General features: G+C 44.6%; 2 protein-coding genes across 8 annotated transcripts in view; one reads left to right on the forward strand and one right to left on the reverse strand.

Moving 5' to 3' along the window:
* Positions 1–5556, forward strand: part of Ankle2 (ankyrin repeat and LEM domain containing 2) — a 31993-nt gene extending 26437 nt beyond the window's left edge. For 2 of the 3 annotated variants that reach the window (XM_008853721.3, XM_029556451.1), the window contains 3 exons: positions 2415–3054; positions 3568–3699; positions 4062–4582. In XM_008853721.3, the coding sequence (XP_008851943.1) occupies positions 2415–3054; positions 3568–3699; positions 4062–4284 (995 nt within the window). In that variant the 3' untranslated portion in view covers positions 4285–4582. Of the gene's footprint in view, positions 1–2414; positions 3055–3567; positions 3700–4061; positions 4583–5022 lie in introns of those variants that run through there. The other variant, XR_001872926.2, reaches the window with a different exon arrangement.
* A 3422-nt stretch (positions 5557–8978) lies between these two features.
* Positions 8979–16232, reverse strand: Pgam5 (PGAM family member 5, mitochondrial serine/threonine protein phosphatase). Of its 5 annotated transcripts, none has more exons than XM_008853725.3 (6): positions 15971–16232; positions 13438–13673; positions 11903–12028; positions 11734–11822; positions 11499–11632; positions 8979–10249 (listed from the first exon to the last, which is right to left on the reverse strand). In XM_008853725.3, the coding sequence occupies exons 1-6, from the start codon at positions 16159–16161 to the stop codon at positions 10099–10101; spliced, it is 927 nt and encodes a 308-aa protein (XP_008851947.3). In that variant the 5' UTR covers positions 16162–16232; the 3' UTR covers positions 8979–10098. The 5 variants fall into 5 exon arrangements, with proteins under 5 accessions (XP_008851947.3, XP_008851948.3, XP_017658859.2 ...); XM_008853726.3 differs by having other exon boundaries at positions 13438–13655; positions 15971–16231; XM_017803370.2 differs by having other exon boundaries at positions 11499–11629; positions 15971–16231.
* Between the last annotated feature and the right edge of the window lie 260 nt (positions 16233–16492).

Raw genomic sequence — 16492 nt, forward strand, 5'->3', positions numbered from 1 at the left:
AGATGTTAAAATTGTCAACAGTGATTGTGGAATTGTTTCTTCCTAGTTCTGTTGCCCTGTACACATTGTATTGAGAAGCCCTGTTAGGTTTGTACACACTCAGATGTGTAAGGCCCCTGATGCTTGATCTTACATTATTATAACATGTAGCTCATTGTCTGTAGGACTCTTTGCCTGGGAGTCTACTCCATGTAGCCACATGAGCTTCTTATGTGTTATGATTGCATGCATGTTACACCTCTCTTCCATCCTTTATGTTTAGCCTGTGATGTTTCTAAAATACATATACTTGAACTATATAGTCAAATCTTGTCTTGTGCATCTGACAACTGGATTTTTAATTGGAATATTAGATCATTCCTTATTATTGTTCTGGGCTTGGTCATTCTTTAACCCTCTTGTCTTATTCTGGGTAAGTCTTTTTTTTCAGCTCAGTTTGATGTTACTTTATATTTTTTTTTTTTTTTTTTTTTTGGTTCTTTTTGAAACAGGGTCTCCCTGTCCCCCAGCTGGCCTGGAACTCGCCATGTAGACCAGGCTGGCCTTTAACTCACAGAGATCCGCCTGCCTCTGCCTCCCAAGTGCTGCAACTACAGGCATGCGCCACCACATCCAGCACCTATGTCATTTTGTAATTAAAAGAAAACTAAAAACCTAGTAAACTGACAATACACTTGCAGGGAGCTGGAACAGGGGAGGAGCCCTTCTCACTGGGTCCTTTGGGTCTAGGAAGAGTTCTGCACTCCTTCTTCCTCTCCCTGTACCTCTATACTGTTATCATTCTGAGCACCACCAGCCCTAATGACTTATAGTTGCTGTTTGTCCAGTAGTCCTCTCTTGAGACTTTCACCTCAGAAAACTTTTCATTAGAATCAGAAATAAAATTAAGACCTATTAAAAAAAATCAAAACTATAGTTAGCCGGGTATGGTGCTGGGTGACTATAATGCCAGCAGTGGGAGGTGAGCAAAGGAAGAGCAGGTTGGAGGCAGATCTTAGCTACTTAGTCTGAGGCCAGCCTGCGCTGCATGAGACCCTGTCTTAAAAAAAAAAAGTAAAGTTTACTGGGTGCAGTAGTGTACACCTGTAATCCCAAAATTTGGGAGGCAAGAGACAGGAAGATTATGGGAAATTGGAGGCCAACCTAAGCCATACAGAGAGGCAAGCCAGGAATACAACAGGGAGAGCCTGTCCCAAAAAACAAAAAGCCGTAAATTTAAAAGTCAAGCAGAAACTTTACAATAACTGGAGCTTCAAGTCTACCAAAATAGAAATTAAAACAAATATAATTTAAAGCTTTCCAATGCTAAAATTGAACCACTGACCAATAAGGCACTTTGTTTACAAATTGAATTTCCTGGAACAGTTGGAGGAAAGAACATAATCTACATATACATAAGAAAAAACAAGTCAGGGCCTGTGAGATGGCTCAGCAGGTGAAGGTGCTTGCCACACAAGCCTGGTGACCAGAGTTCAATCCCTAAAACCTACATAAAGGTAGAAAGAGAACCAACTCAACAAAGTTTGTTTCCGTCTGACCTCCAGATATGCACCATGGCACACCGCCCCCCCCCTCCGCACATTATACAATAATAATAAAAAATAAGAAACAGGTATCAGGAAGCAACCTTGAATATGGAGCATAGTGCTAGAGTAAAGACAGTTTTCATCTTAGAGTGTGATGACAGGGCTCTGGAGGTAGCTGCACAGAGCTGGAGTCAGGAAAGCTAGAAGGTGGCCTCATTTACTCTGAAGCTATTGCCTCATGTGACTGCATACACTCAGTTAATGTCAGCTAATTTTTTGGGTGATAAGCACCATAGTTGCAGTGGCTACAGCAGCATTACTTCAGGTTGCTGTTGTATTTCGTCCATGGAATAGAACAGCAATTTTTCTTATCTTTTTTTTTTTTTTTTTTTTTTTTTGAGACAGGGTCTCCCTATAGCCCCAGCTGGCCTGGAACTCCCTATGTAGACTAGGCTGGCTTCAGACTCACAAGGATCCATCTACCTCTGCCTCCCAAGTGCTGGGATTAAAGGCATGTGCCACCAACCCCGGCAAAAGCCGAAGTTTTTCATGGGATTGTTCTATGTGATATTTCTAGAGCCCTGTCAGGTCAGAGCCGAGGGAGAATTGGCTACAGGGCACCTCTGCCTTGTCTGCCTTGCTGCCTAGTCCTGCCCTTGCCTGTGGTTTTCCTGTTTGTTCCTGCCTTTGAGGGAGGAGAGGGACCTGAAAGATGGCTGTGTTGTCCTGCATACATTTCTCAGGAATAATGTAATCAGCTCTGTCTTAGAACCTGACCAGGTTTTGAATTAGTCATTTCTTGCTTGGGTTGTAGGGTTACAGTGCACTTGCGTGAAGACTCTCTAGTTCCATCCTGCACACTGACATGCTGCTTTGTTGCCCTCACAGGCAGTAGGAAGAAGCACAGCAATTCTATCTCTGTTGGAGCATTTCTAGATGAAGATGATGACATGAACATGAGCTTAGAAGAAATTAAAAACCGGCAGAATACAGTCCAAAGTCAGAGTCAGCCCACAATCAATGAATTCCAAAACTCTGAATGTGGCACCTTTCCCTTGGGGCAGAAGGTGAACTGTGGAGAAGCCTCAAGCAGGCACTGTGCCCATGACAGCAGAAATGGGCTTTGTCATCCTCTGAACCACAGGACCTCGGGTGGGAGGGAACTAGAAGCCTCCAATGGAGAGGAGGCCTTTCCATCACCTGTTTCTAGTTTGATTCTTGAGTTTGATAAACTGAATTTGCAAAAGCAAGGTGGTAGCCTTTTCAAGACACCAAATAAAAATAAGAAAATAGAAGATAAGAAGATAATGACTTCAAGAAAGGATGCAGTAGGAAGTGACTTCCTGGAACCTCCCCTTGCAACAGCCAGCCTTAGAGATAATCAAGTCAGGACTAACAAGGAAGTATCAGCTGCAGTGGCTGAAATGTCTTTGGGACGCATTAACCCCCAGCTTACGGTTCAGGCTGGCCTAGAACCTGTGTCCTCCTCTGCCATAGGAGACTCCACCAGGAGGCTCTTCCTTTCTGGGTGAGAGATGTTTGTGGCACTGTTTATAGGAGTTGTGTAGCTTCTCTATGTTCCTCAGGGTCTTCCAGAACTGTGCTGATCCAGTGTCCAGAAATATTTGATCTGCCCTAAGTTTAATTTGTTTTAGAAGTCCAAAACATGTTAATAGTAGGGTACATACTACCATGGAGAACCCAGCTGGTGTCTTTACCTTCCCCTACAGTACTTAGCTGAAAGAACTGTGTGCTCTGGTCCTGCATACCATATGTTTGTACACTTGAGTGTGGGTGCCTACAGAGGCCAGATTCTCTTGGAGCTGGAGTTAAAGGCAGTTGAGAGCCATATAAGATGGGTGCTAGGAACCAAACTTCAGTTCTTTGTGAGAGGAGTAAGTGCTCTTAACCACTGAACCATCTCTCCAGCACTTCCAGATTGGTTCTTGTGTTAAAAATGCAATGATATTTTGAAAATCTTTGGAATATTTTTAATTCAAAGTGTTTCTACTTTTGCTTTTTTTTCTGTTCTGCATTCTAGAGAGGAGCCATCAAAGCTAGATCGGGATGTTTTGGCAGCTCTCGAGTGGGCGCGTATTGATCCTGATCGGTACCCAGCTGTCCACAGGTGGAAGAGCGCTGTCCTGTGCTACTCACCCTCAGACAGACAGAGGTACTATCAGGACATCAGAGAGCAGAGACTGTGACAGGGCCATCATGCATGGGTGGCTTTCTCAGAATGGCAAAGCTAACCTGTGTGGCTGCAAGTCTAGGTTTCCATGTTGCTATGGCCACAATGCAGGTCCCCACTGAGTAGAAAAGCAGGCCAGGTTTGTTCCTGCCAAGCTGCAGCAGTGATGGCAGCATCCAGGATTTGTAGTTTGGGGTGACATGGGTTTTGTGTTGAAAATCTTTAATGTTAGAAATAGCTCCTCTCTGCACCTTGGGTGGCATGCCTATGTCTTGCCCTGTCCTTAAATCTCTACTTTGTAGCTATACTTTTCTCTGGTAACATCTCTTTTTTTGTTTCTTCAGTTGGCCAAGTCCTGCACTGAAAGGAAAGTTCACATCTCAGCTGCTGGATCTTAGCCTCCCACGTAGCAGCAGTCCAGGGCAAAGGAGTCCTGCTGGCAGCAGCCCCAGCAAACCTGGCTACACCACCTCCTCCCCTGGCCTGGGCAGCCCTGGGCGCTACAGTCCTGCACACGGAAGCCACCTCCGCAGGATGGCACACATGGCTCAGCTCACAGCTCTGTAGGGCCACCCATTGCTCATTCTTAGGGTTTGTTTCCTTTGTTTTTAAAAGAAAAAGAATAATAATACTTGCTTATTGGTAAAATTCCATGAAAAAAAATGTATTCTAAATAACTTAATTCTCACTTTGAGAGTACAGGACTTTTAGAAAATACAAATGTCCTGAGTAAAAGTCAAATGTCTGATATTTTGAAAAAGTTAATGAAGCCAGGCATGGTGGTGCACGCCTTGAATCCCAGCACTCAGGAGGCAGAGGCAGGTGGATCTCTGGGAGTTCAAGGCCAGCCAGAGATACATAGTGAGACCCTGTCTGAAAAACAAGTTAATGAAAGCAAACTCAGAGCAAGTTGTCTGAAGCTAGTGGCTATAGCAATGATGCACTTTTCAGGTAGAGACTTCTAGTTTTGGAATGGAGCAAAGATGCAAAGGCAGTTGATGGACAAGAGAGCTGTTGCTTTAGTTGAGGCTGGCTACCTGTAGTTGTTAGTAGCAACATCTCTGCAGTACCTGCATGCACATCCGCTGTTTCCAAACAGGTGAATTGTGTGTTGTCTCAGTCCTGGGGGAACAGCTTTCTGGTATGCAATGGCAAAATATGTATCACTCAATCCTAGTTGTTTCAATGGTAAGAAGGCAGGTGGCAGGAAGCAAATAGGCCTCGACTATCTCAGACTTTTCTAACAGTGCTCAAAATACTATCAGCATATAAAAATACCTTTTGTAGGGGTTGGGGATTTAGCAGGTGGATCTCTGGGAGTTCAAGGCCAGCCAGAGATACATAGTGAGACCCTGTCTGAAAAACAAGTTAATGAAAGCAAACTCAGAGCAAGTTGTCTGAAGCTAGTGGCTATAGCAATGATGCACTTTTCAGGTAGAGACTTCTAGTTTTGGAATGGAGCAAAGATGCAAAGGCAGTTGATGGACAAGAGAGCTGTTGCTTTAGTTGAGGCTGGCTACCTGTAGTTGTTAGTAGCAACATCTCTGCAGTACCTGCATGCACATCCGCTGTTTCCAAACAGGTGAATTGTGTGTTGTCTCAGTCCTGGGGGAGCAGCTTTCTGGTATGCAATGGCAAAATATGTATCACTCAATCCTAGTTGTTTCAATGGTAAGAAGGCAGGTGGCAGGAAGCAAATAGGCCTCGACTATCTCAGACTTTTCTAACAGTGCTCAAAATACTATCAGCATATAAAAATACCTTTTGTAGGGGTTGGGGATTTAGCTCAATGGTAGAGCGCTTGCCTAGCAAGTGTAAGGCCCTGGGTTTGGTCCTCAGCTCTGAAAAAAAAAACCTTTTGTCGTAAGGAAAAAGATGTTACAGCAATAACTGAACAGTTTTCTTAATTTGTTACCAGCACTTTTGTATGCTTTACTTAGTTGCTAGTGTAGTGATAATTAAGTAGTCCATAAATTGTTCTCTAGTTTTAAATTTTATCCTGAGACTTTGTGAAGCATATGGATTAAGTGACATGTATTTCATATTTCAGAATTCATTTAAAGATCATTACAGTATAAAACCTGAAAGTTTGAGTCCATTTCAGTTACTGATGTTTATTTTAGCCTTTCCCTTGGTGCTAGCCCCAAGAGATCTGCATAGAGAGTGGCATTGTACACCCCAAAGTGCCAAGATGAAACCACCTCCTTAAGGTAGGTCCTGGTTGTTTGATATAACCACTTTCACATGGAGTAGTATTTTGTAGACACTTTTGAGTGCTTAATCCAAAATGACAAACTACCATGGCTCTTGCCAACTTCAGTGCCTTTTATAAGTCATTTTTAATTTTCCTGAATTTAGATTTCGAGATTGTACAATGCTACTAAGAGTAAGATTCTTTTCTATTAAAAATTCTGAATTGGAATTTTTAAAAAATTTATTTCATCTGGTAAGACATAGGTCAGGAATATTGGAATTGAAATTCAGGATTGAGAATTCAGAAATTTGTTACTTGGTATTTTCATTCCTCGTGTAGCAGATGAAATCTAGATCTAAGACAAAATACACAGCCTGTCTTAAAAAAACATTCAAAAACATCTTTGTTCTCAAAAGAAATCAGAATCTGCATGTTACATTCAGCTCTGATGTATTTTCTCTGAAATCTTACCATATTGTTCTGTTTTTTTTTTTTATTGTCAATACTCAAATAAAAATTATTGGTTTTGCCCTAATTCTACAGGATGCAGTTTTTAAATTTTTTAAATGACATTTATTTATGTGTGTGTGGAGTCAAAGGAAAACTGGTAAGAGTCATTTCTCATGTAGGTCTCAGAGGTCAGATTCAGGTCTTCAGGCTTAAAGGCAAGTGTCTTTAGCTGCTAAGCCATCTCACCAGCCTGTTTTTAAGCTTTAAACTACCTTTGGACTGTTTTCTCCACCTATGTGAAGGTCTGATGCCTGTTGGTAATCACCTAGAGAGTCTATGTCCTTTAAACATTGTTTAATGAAACATTTTTACAGAGCTTTCAGATATATCACTTACCTGTGCCTGGATAGAATTTCCTTTTTAGTAAAACTGTGAGCAGTATTTTCACAGAGAAGTACACTAATCTGAGAGTATCGTAGTGATGTGTTTTATTTTGAGACAAGGGTCTCACCATGTTGCCCTGCTGGCCTTGAACTTCTGGCCTGGTTTACTTGCTGGTTTTTAGCCCTTATTCTAATACAGTTGGTATCATGGCAGTGGGAAACCTATTTGTTAACAACCATTGGTTTATATTGTATGATTATGGGTGTGTAAGACATGCTTCCCAAAGTGGAATGTGGCATGGATAGGCTTGTAATAGACTCCAAAAATTCCACTGCTCAATTCTAGAGAAAAGCAGGGCATGATGTTGGTAAAATAAGTTGCTTTCTTTACTGTCACAGGAACTACCACCAAAGACTATTGGATGTTTGGATCTTTCTAGAAATATTAACTACTTTCAGGGGAAATGAATGGTTAGGACTTCATGTTGTCTTCTTGAGTCAGACTTAACAAAGTATACTATTATTTCTCATTTGTCTCATAGGAAATTCTGTTGGAATGAAGTACAACACAACAGTCAAGAGGAATCAGTGCCGTTTAGTGGCACATCATTCCACCCTTTCTTTCAGATTCTCTCAGTTACACAGGTGTGTGATCTTGTTTTGGCCAGACTTAACAGTATTGTTACCACTGTTATGGCATCTTTTTAATCATTTGTCCAGGGAATGTCCAGCACCAGTGGGGAGGGAAGGGGACAGACATGGACAGACAAGAACCAGGAAACATTTTCCATCATAGTATCACTGGGTCTCTAAAACCGAAGTTGTTCAAACACCTTGACCAGGTTCTCTTTTTTTTTTTTTTTTTTTTTTTGAGACAGGGTCTCCTTGTAGCCCCAGCTGGTCTGAAACATGCTATGTAGACCAGGCTGGCCTCAAACTGACAGAGATCCACCTGTCTCTGCCTCCCAAGTACTGGGATTAAAGATGTGCCACCATGCCCAGCTCAGGTTCTTCTCTAAAGTGGGCTTTTGGGGCACTCATTCCAGCCCAGGTAGTCACAGCATGGGTAGGTCAAGACTGAAGGTCCTCAAGGCCTTCCTGATGCTGGGTGTCTACCCCTCCTTGCTTCTAGCTCAGACCTGCTCCATGTACCCATCACCCACTGAGCAGAAACAGTCATCTTCACTGCCAAGGCTATAAGGCCCTATGGTGACAGAAAAATCTAGTAGAAAAAGACCCAGCAAGAAAAAGTTAGCCGAAAGAGCTAGCTGAGGGTTTATGTTAGATAAGAAAACTAAAAATTAAAACTTACTTTTAAGAAAACAGTTTATGTCCAGAACTTAGCTCTTAAAATGAACCAAATGCTTGAGTTCCCGGCTTAACTTTACAGAATCTAAAAGCCCAACTTCATGTGCGTGGTTTCAAATCTAACAATTAGTATACTTGGGTTTTATTTGGGGGATTTTACAGAAGCATTTGTAACCTATTGGATCACTGGTCTCATGATCAACTAAGACTTCTGCAGGTCCTCCCTCCAGCTTCCTTCATCTAAGTCATTTTCAGCTGTCACTTTATAGTGTGATTTTTGACTCACTGTGATGTGGAGAGATGATGGAGTCTGCAGAGAAGGCAGCTGATGATGGGATCGGGCTGAATGTACCCTCAAGGTCTTAGGCCCATAGCCTTGTATCAGTTTACAAGATCACTGCTGTTAAGAACAATCACTGCACTGCACCCTGTAGATGACTGTTGCCTCCTGAAAAGATTAACACATCTCACATACTAGGAGATGGCCTTACCTCAGAGCTTCTAAAATACTGCCTGCCCTTAGAGGTTAGCTATGGGGGACTGTGACATGTGGGGAATATCCTTAGTACAATGATCTAGGGAAGTCTCTGCCTCCCTGTAAAATGTACCCACCTTCCCATCAGGTCAGGTGAGGTGGAGCTTTGTGTTTAGAAGTTGACACACAGACCCTGGCATGTCTGCCTCAACTACTACTAGAAAGTGGCATGTGGTGGTCACAGCTACTTCCAGGTGACACCTCTCAGGCCTACTGTGGGACAAGAAGCATGCTTACCTCCTGGATTCAGGAAGGAAGTCCTAGGAGGATGCTTGGTTAACCACCAGCCCTACAGACAGAAACACTGAGACAGGGCCACTGGTGATACCACTTGTTTCTTGGGGTGTTTTTGTTTTTTTTTTAAAAAAAAAAAAACAATCACAATTAGTACTTTAAAACAAAGAGTAAAATTTTATTACATACTTATTTCCAAAGAGGACAGAGAAATGGGTCAAATATTCCAATTCATTATACTGATTACAGAAAATGCTCAATACTTTATAGAAATTATACTGTTTTTTGGGGCCAGGTATGGTGGTACACATCTGCAGTCCCAACACTCAGAAGACTGAGAAGGGTCCCAACTTTGAGACAGTAAGATCCTGTCTCAAAGAGCAAAACAAAAAACCATCCACAGACACACACAAAATAACCCCACACAAACCAAGATTTTCTCAAATTATCAGAATGTCTGGAATAGACACATCATTCCTAAATACCCAAAGATGAGCAGGAGCCAAAATGGAACTGTCAGTCTGGACATTTTTGTTTTTAGGACAACGTCCTTCTATGTAGCTCAAGCTGGCCTGAAACTCATGATCCACCCTCAACTCAGCCTCCCAAGTACTAGAATTTTACATATGCCACCTTATCTGGTCAGTCTGGGATGTTTCCTTGCCACAAAAGAACCTCCTTCAGGGCCATTATCTACCTGCCACATACAGGCCACAGCCCCTTTGCAACCTTACTTCTCATAGCTGATACCTACCTTACAGGAGGTCAAGTCCCTCTTTCCCTTCAATGAGTCAATGTAATAGTAACAGAATCTCTTAGCTTACAAGTCGGTTTTCAAAGCAAGAATCCATGTACTGTTTGACAAATATTTAAGCAACAGAAGGTTCTAGGAGTACACAAAACGAAATGAGTTGAGAACCCTGTGGTCTTGCCCGACAGATTTTCTGTGGCCCCTGGTGATTGCTCAACTGCTGTGGTCACCTGATATGGCACAGCCAGGCCTGTTTAGTCCTCAGGATAGGCCTCCCTTCTTCCTGAGGAGGTTCTTGTCCATACCCCATAGGGCTATGCTAGTAAAATAGAAAAGCTTTCAAAAAGGCCACCAAACCCGTAAGTTTCCCTCTGTGGCTTGGACCAGAAATAAGCACCTAAAACGTGGCATTTGAAATACCCTCTTTCTGGAGACAACATGAAGTTGCAGCTCTGCCTAAACGGGAACAAGGGTAGGCTGCAGCGAGGCTACCAGCAGAGGAGGAGAGGTAATCTTTCAGGCAGCTTCAGGACCGGGTGATCTTGTCCGGGGGCATGAACCCTGTGTCCCCGAGGGCCCTCAGTGCAACGCAGCCGTTGGGTCGGATCACCAAGTGGGTAATGCTGCCGTTGTTGAGGGACAGGCGGAGCCAGCCTTCCGGGGGAAACTGCAGTGCTCTGGAGAGAAAAGGATGGTAACAGAAAGCTCAGGGTGGGGCAGAGCTGTTTTGCTTGGGGAGAAGGCTGGCAGCCTTTTGAAGTAGGCATTCAGCTGGATCAGTAACTCAGGTGCTATTGTCTTCAAGGAAGGGATTCTCAGAAAAGGTCTGACTAGTCCACCAAATAAGGGATCTGACTGGTGGGGACAGGGCCTCAGGTCCAACTTAGGCTTTGTGTGAGTCAGAAATGTGCCTGGAGCCAGGCATAGTGGCATATGCCTTTAGTCTTAGCACTCTGGAGGCAGAGGTAGGTGGATCTCTGTGAGATCAAGCCAGCCTGGTCTCCATAGCAAAGTTCAGGCCATCTGGGGCTACAAAAGACGACCATGTGTCCAAAACAAAAAAAGAAATGTGCTTGGCAGGAGTGATGCTAGTGCATTTGTTTTCCACTAGATAAAGGGTATGGTTCATGACACCTACGGCATTTTCATGTTTTAAGAGTTAGGAATAGTGGGGCAAAAGAGATGGCCCAGTGTCACAAAGAGCACTTGCTGTACTTCCAGGGGGCCAGTTCAATTTCTAGCACCCATGTTTGGAGACTTAGAACCACCTGGGACCCATCGAAAAGAGGCCAAAACAAGGACTACCATGGGAAAATGGCATGAGCCTGGAGTTGTACACAGAGTAAGGAAAACCAAAAACAGAGCAGACTGAGCAGCAAACTAAGTCAGAGATCCTGATGCACAAGGTGACTGTCCACATATCCAATCACATGCACAGGACTAGCAGTCAGGGATCCTGACTCACAAGGTGTCCACACTGTTCAGACATAAACATGGAGGGAGACAGTGCTTATAGAAGGTCTGATACTAACAGGAAAGGGAAACAAAATCTCTACACAAGCTCAGTGCTGACTGCTACTGGCAGCATCCACCAAGAGGCAGTTGGGACAAGTGTGCAAGAAACAACTTCACCTGGTCCCTAGATACTCATCATTTGCACATGGTAATGGAGGGGAGCACACAGCTCCTTGACCATGTCACAGCCATTTCTACCAGGGATTTATCATTGGTACAGCAGAGGAAGGTAAGATGAGCAGGCATTCTACAGATAATGCATCAGACCTTACCAGGGTCCCCCCTCTGAGACAAGACTGAGGAAACTCAAAAGCCGGGAAGGATACAACCTGTCCTAGGTGGCTGATGGTGGTAATGGAACTGGACACTGACACAGTGGACTGTGAACACTAACTACCTAATGGCACCTACCTGCATACAATGTAGCGGATTACATTAGCATGGCATATAAAGATCTCATAGCTGTCTTCCTCTTGCTTGGCATCCGCCCGGTGGATGTAGTTACGGAACGCAGCCTCAATCCGGGCTCCATCTTCATAATACTGCTGGGGGCAGAGCAAAGAATTGGCAGTATGGGAGTAGACAAGGCTAAGGTCAAAGGGCAAACCTTGCCCTAGGCCAGTGGCCCAAGAGATGTCATTTTTACCACAGCCTCCGGCTTCCAATGAGACACAGGTGGGTCAGGCTCAATGGGGGCACCTTCCCGTAACAGGTCTGTGCTGACTCTGGAGACACCTGGGAAAAAGCAGAGACTTGTTCAGTGTTACATCCCAGGAGCGTCTCTACCCTCAGCACAGTGGGTATCTAGCACTCACCTGGCAGGTGCTTACTGATGATGTCTGTGGTCTCTACAGCACGAGTCATGGAGGAATGAACAATCTTATTAAACTTTAACCCCAAGCTTGCAAGTCGGAGCCCTGTGAGTTCAGCCTGTTCCCGACCTTGAAGGAGAAATGCCCTTGTGAATTTCAAATACCCAGACTCTCCACTTACTACACAATGAGGTGCCATCAAGCACCACTGGGGATGCTGCCCTTACAGGTCCTGGGCTTAACCAGGGTCAGGGCCTTGGAGCAAAGCAACAAGATAACCAGTTGTCTTCAATCTGAATGTACCTGATTACATAACAGTGAGCAAACTTGCGAGCTGTTTTATGTGAACACTTTGCTATGTCCAAAATCAAGTCCCAGCTGGGGATATAGCTCACTGGTAGAACACCTGACCCTGGGTTTACCCAGTACTAATAGGAGAATAAAATCAAGTCTCAACATCAAAGTGGCCCACTACTTTGTGACAACAGACACAAAAACATAACCCAACTGGGGTTGGTGATATAAACCTGTAAACCCAGCATTCAGGAGGCTGAGGCAGGAGGATTACCGTGAGTTCAAGGCCTGCCTAGACTACAAAGTTCAAATTTGTCTTATAAACAAAACACCTAGGGCTAGAGAAATGGCTTAGTGGTAAAGAGCGCCTGCTTCTCTTGCAAAGGAACCAGGTTCAGTTTTAGTACCCAAATGGTGGCTAGTAACTTGTAATTCCAGTTCCGGGGGATATGACACCCTTTTTTGCCCTCCATAGGCACTGTATGCATATGGTGCATTTATATACATACATGAAGGCAAAATATTTATACACATTAAAACACACGCACATACGCAAACTGATTCTCAGGGGTCACAAGGAAACTGGTTTTAAAGTACAGATGCTTTTCCTCAAACGTACTTTAAGCATCTGGGGGAAAACACCCTAGGAAATCATTTTCTTTTTTTTTTTTTTCTTTTTGAGACAGGGTCTCCCTGAAGTCCCAGCTGACCTGAACTCACTATGTAGACCAGGCTGGCCTTGAACTCACAATGATCTGCCTGCCTCTGCCTCCCAAGTGCTAGGATTAAAGGCATGTGCCACCACACCTGGCTAGGAAATCATTTTCTGATAGACATGGTGACCTGTATCTCCTGGTTAAGTACAGGTGCCAGAAACAACTTCTCAGGTCTGTGGCCTAGTCTGCTAGAAAACTAACCTGGAGACTGCTTACCATCCAACTTTTGAGTATGTGGACAGATAGGACATACGCTATTCAAACAAGAAATTGTTTAAAATGTAAACTCAAGCAGGCACACTGGCATGTACTCATATTCCACCGACCTGGGAGGTGAAGCAAGAGGATTCAGAATTAAGACCAGCCTCGACTACATAGTGAGACCATGTCTCATCACCTCCACCATGCCAAAGGGGGTGGGGGGGGGAGCCTGCCTCCTATCTAAGCAGGCTGATGTTCATGTTTGAGGGGACTAAGCACCTTCAAGGCCAAGCAAGGGATCTACAAGGTCCAGAACCCAACACATACCCAGTGGGGTCAGAGTGCGGTCCTTTTCCAGGGAGCCATCTACGTGGTACTGGGAATGCCGGATGAGGAAGATGTGTCTTGTAGCCTTGGCTTTGTAGTGGTCCAGTCTGGATGCCAATTCTTCTTCTCCAGATTCCACATTCCTTTTCCGAAGGTTAATGAGAGACAGCGGCTCTCGTCTAGCGGTGAAGATTGTGTTTTGTCTTGTGACCTTTCTCCTAAGATACCTTTTAGTACTTAGAAAAGGACAAGGGAGCCAAGGCTAGTACTAGCCCCAGGGAGGCCAGCCTCACAGAGCACACCTGCACTCTTCATCCAATGAGGCTGAGAGCAAGGCATGTTCTGAGTGATACAAAGTGGACACAATAGACTTGCAAAACTTGAAATGCATACTGTAGTGCCAGTGGTCAAGACTGGCCGAGGAGAGGGCTCAGAGATTAATGCGCTTATAACACAAATAAGAGGACTGGAATTTGGATCCCCAGAACCCACATAAATGCTGGGTAGGCAAGGCAGCCCACCTGTGACTCCAGCCTCAAGGTGGATCCCCAGAAGAAGCTGTCTAGTGAGACTATCCATATTAGCAAACTAGGTTGATTCAGAAACCCTGCCTTAATGGATAAAGTGGAAAAGTGATCAAGGAAGAATCTCAATACCTACCTAGGGTCTCCCATAGCTACACAAACCCACACACACACATGCTGTCATACACATGAGCACACATACACAAATACAAGCCACACATATAGGAAGGGGGGGAAAAGGAGAAAGTGATCAGTAATGCTTCGTGCATGAGACTGGAGAGCCTGTGGGAGTATGGATCAGTGGCATTGCAGCACAGCCTAAAACTATGCATCTACTAGTTATGTGGCTAGCTATTTCACTGTTCATTTTGATGTTTTTGAGACAGGATCTATGTAACCCAGGCTGGCCTTGAACACTTAGCCTTCCAAGTACTGGGATTACAGACATGTACCAATACCCCTTGGTTTAAATTCAAAAGAGAAGCAGGGGTCCCTGGCTGTATTTAGTTATGGAACGAGTCTACTTCCCACACTTGGTAGACTGAGGCAGATGGATTACAAAATTTGAGGCCAACTTGGGCTATGTAACAAGATCTGGTTTGAAAAAATAATAAAATCAGTTAAAATATACTCAGCCTTCTCTGAGAATCCCACATATTCAACCAAACAGGCATTAAAATATTCAGAAAGATATGCATCGGTGCTGAACACAGAAGCCTTTTTTTCTTGTGACTATATTTCAAGCTAACAACCACTTAGGTAGCAATTACATGGTACCAGGAATAATAAATAATCTAGAGACTATTTAAGTATATAGGAGGATGTGCCTAGGTTATCTGAAAATACTATACAATCATAAGCACCCAAAGTTGGTATGTGTACAGATCTGGAACCAATCCTCCAGGATACCAAGGGATTACTATAAGTTAAAATTTAAAAATAGAGCTGCTTTCTCAGTCACACTAAACACGTTTTAAATGCTCAGCAGTCACTGGGATAGTGGTTGTCACTGGTTGAGGGCTCAATGGGCTGGGTGTGTAGGGGTTGAAGGAACTGAAGCTACTTGCAGTTAAATGTGGGAGGCTAGAAAAGCAAATGTCAAACCTGCCAAAAATTTACTTAAAAACCGGTGGAAGAGGAAAGTCTGGGAAGTGTGGTGTTGGCTCCAGGATTACCTGGATAAGGTTAACCAGGGGTGCTAGTCCCACACCTGACCAAGCCAGAGTCTTACTGCAGATGCAAGAATGTGAGTCTGGGCCAGACCAAAACATTTGGAAGCTACTGTCAAGAGACAGGAAGCCATGGACTCCATGAGGCTATGCAGGAGGAGACCAGACTTAACCACGTGAATATACCCCTTCCTAGACCCTGCAGTTGCTTATCCATCTGCCCTGTGTCATCCCCACCTAACAAAGATGCATTCACTCCCCAGTAGATCCACACACCTGCAAACATGGCAAGCAAATATGGAACGAGCTTAAATCATAATTCAACTCTCAGTTCTACTTCGAGCGTGGGTTCTTTGACCTCACAGTGAACAGCAGTATGCCTGTAATCTCAACTCTGCAGGCTGAGAGGAAAATCTGGAGTTTAGCCTGGGCTATAAATCAAGACTATAGATAGATGAAAATCGGAAAGGCTTTAGAATTCCAGACTCAGATGCACTGTGCTGAACAAGGATCCTCCAATGGACAAGGAGAGATAATCTAGAGTTTTGTCTGGGTTATCAAGACTTTGACTACAAATAAATAGGTATTGGTGGGAAATTTTAAAGGCTTTAGAATTCCAGGCTCAGATGCACTGTCCCTGAACAAGGACCCTCCAAGGGACTGGACGGCCGTCCCCTCCTTGGAGGGATGGACGGTTCAAGCACAGGACTCCTAGGAGGAATAGGGACACGGGGAAGGGACATGGGGACCCTGGCTCATGCACACGCCATCCTTTTCAGGGGAGACATCCGCCCTCCCTGGATGGATGGGAGGAAACAGCCCCTACCCCCGGCCGCGCACCTGTCCCAGTTGGAGTCCCAGACGCCGGGCCCGGGCCGCGCGGCCCCCACCCAGGCCGGCGGCTCGGCTGCACGCGTGTCTACATCCCCGCCGCCTCGCGGCTTGCCTACTGCCACGGCGGTAAAAAGCACAACGGCTGAGCCGCCCGCCAGCCCGCAGGCCGCCAGCTGCAGCGCCTGCCGGAACGCCATACCGCACACCGCTCGGCCGGTCGGCAGAACTCGAGGGACACTCTTCCGCGTGCACCGCCCTCCGCCGGGCGGAAGCTCCGCCTCTCTCCCCGACTGCTCCGAGGCGGAGGAAGACATCCGGCTAGCAGCACCCCGGACTAGATAAGTACTGCGCTTGGTCTTGGGTTTAGGTGAACTAGGAAACTTCAGCAGGTTTGTCTCTTGCTGAGTTCGTTTGTGGTTTTTTTTTTTTTTTTTTTTTTTTTTTTTTTTTTTTTGGTTTTTTTGTGTTTTTTTTTTTTTTTTTTTTTTTTTTTTTGGTCTTTTTGAGACAGGGTCTCCCTGTAGCCGT

The sequence above is a fragment of the Nannospalax galili genome, unplaced genomic scaffold (assembly GCF_000622305.1).
Source record: "Nannospalax galili isolate Female #2095 unplaced genomic scaffold, S.galili_v1.0 scaffold566, whole genome shotgun sequence".
NCBI lineage: Eukaryota > Metazoa > Chordata > Mammalia > Rodentia > Spalacidae > Nannospalax > Nannospalax galili.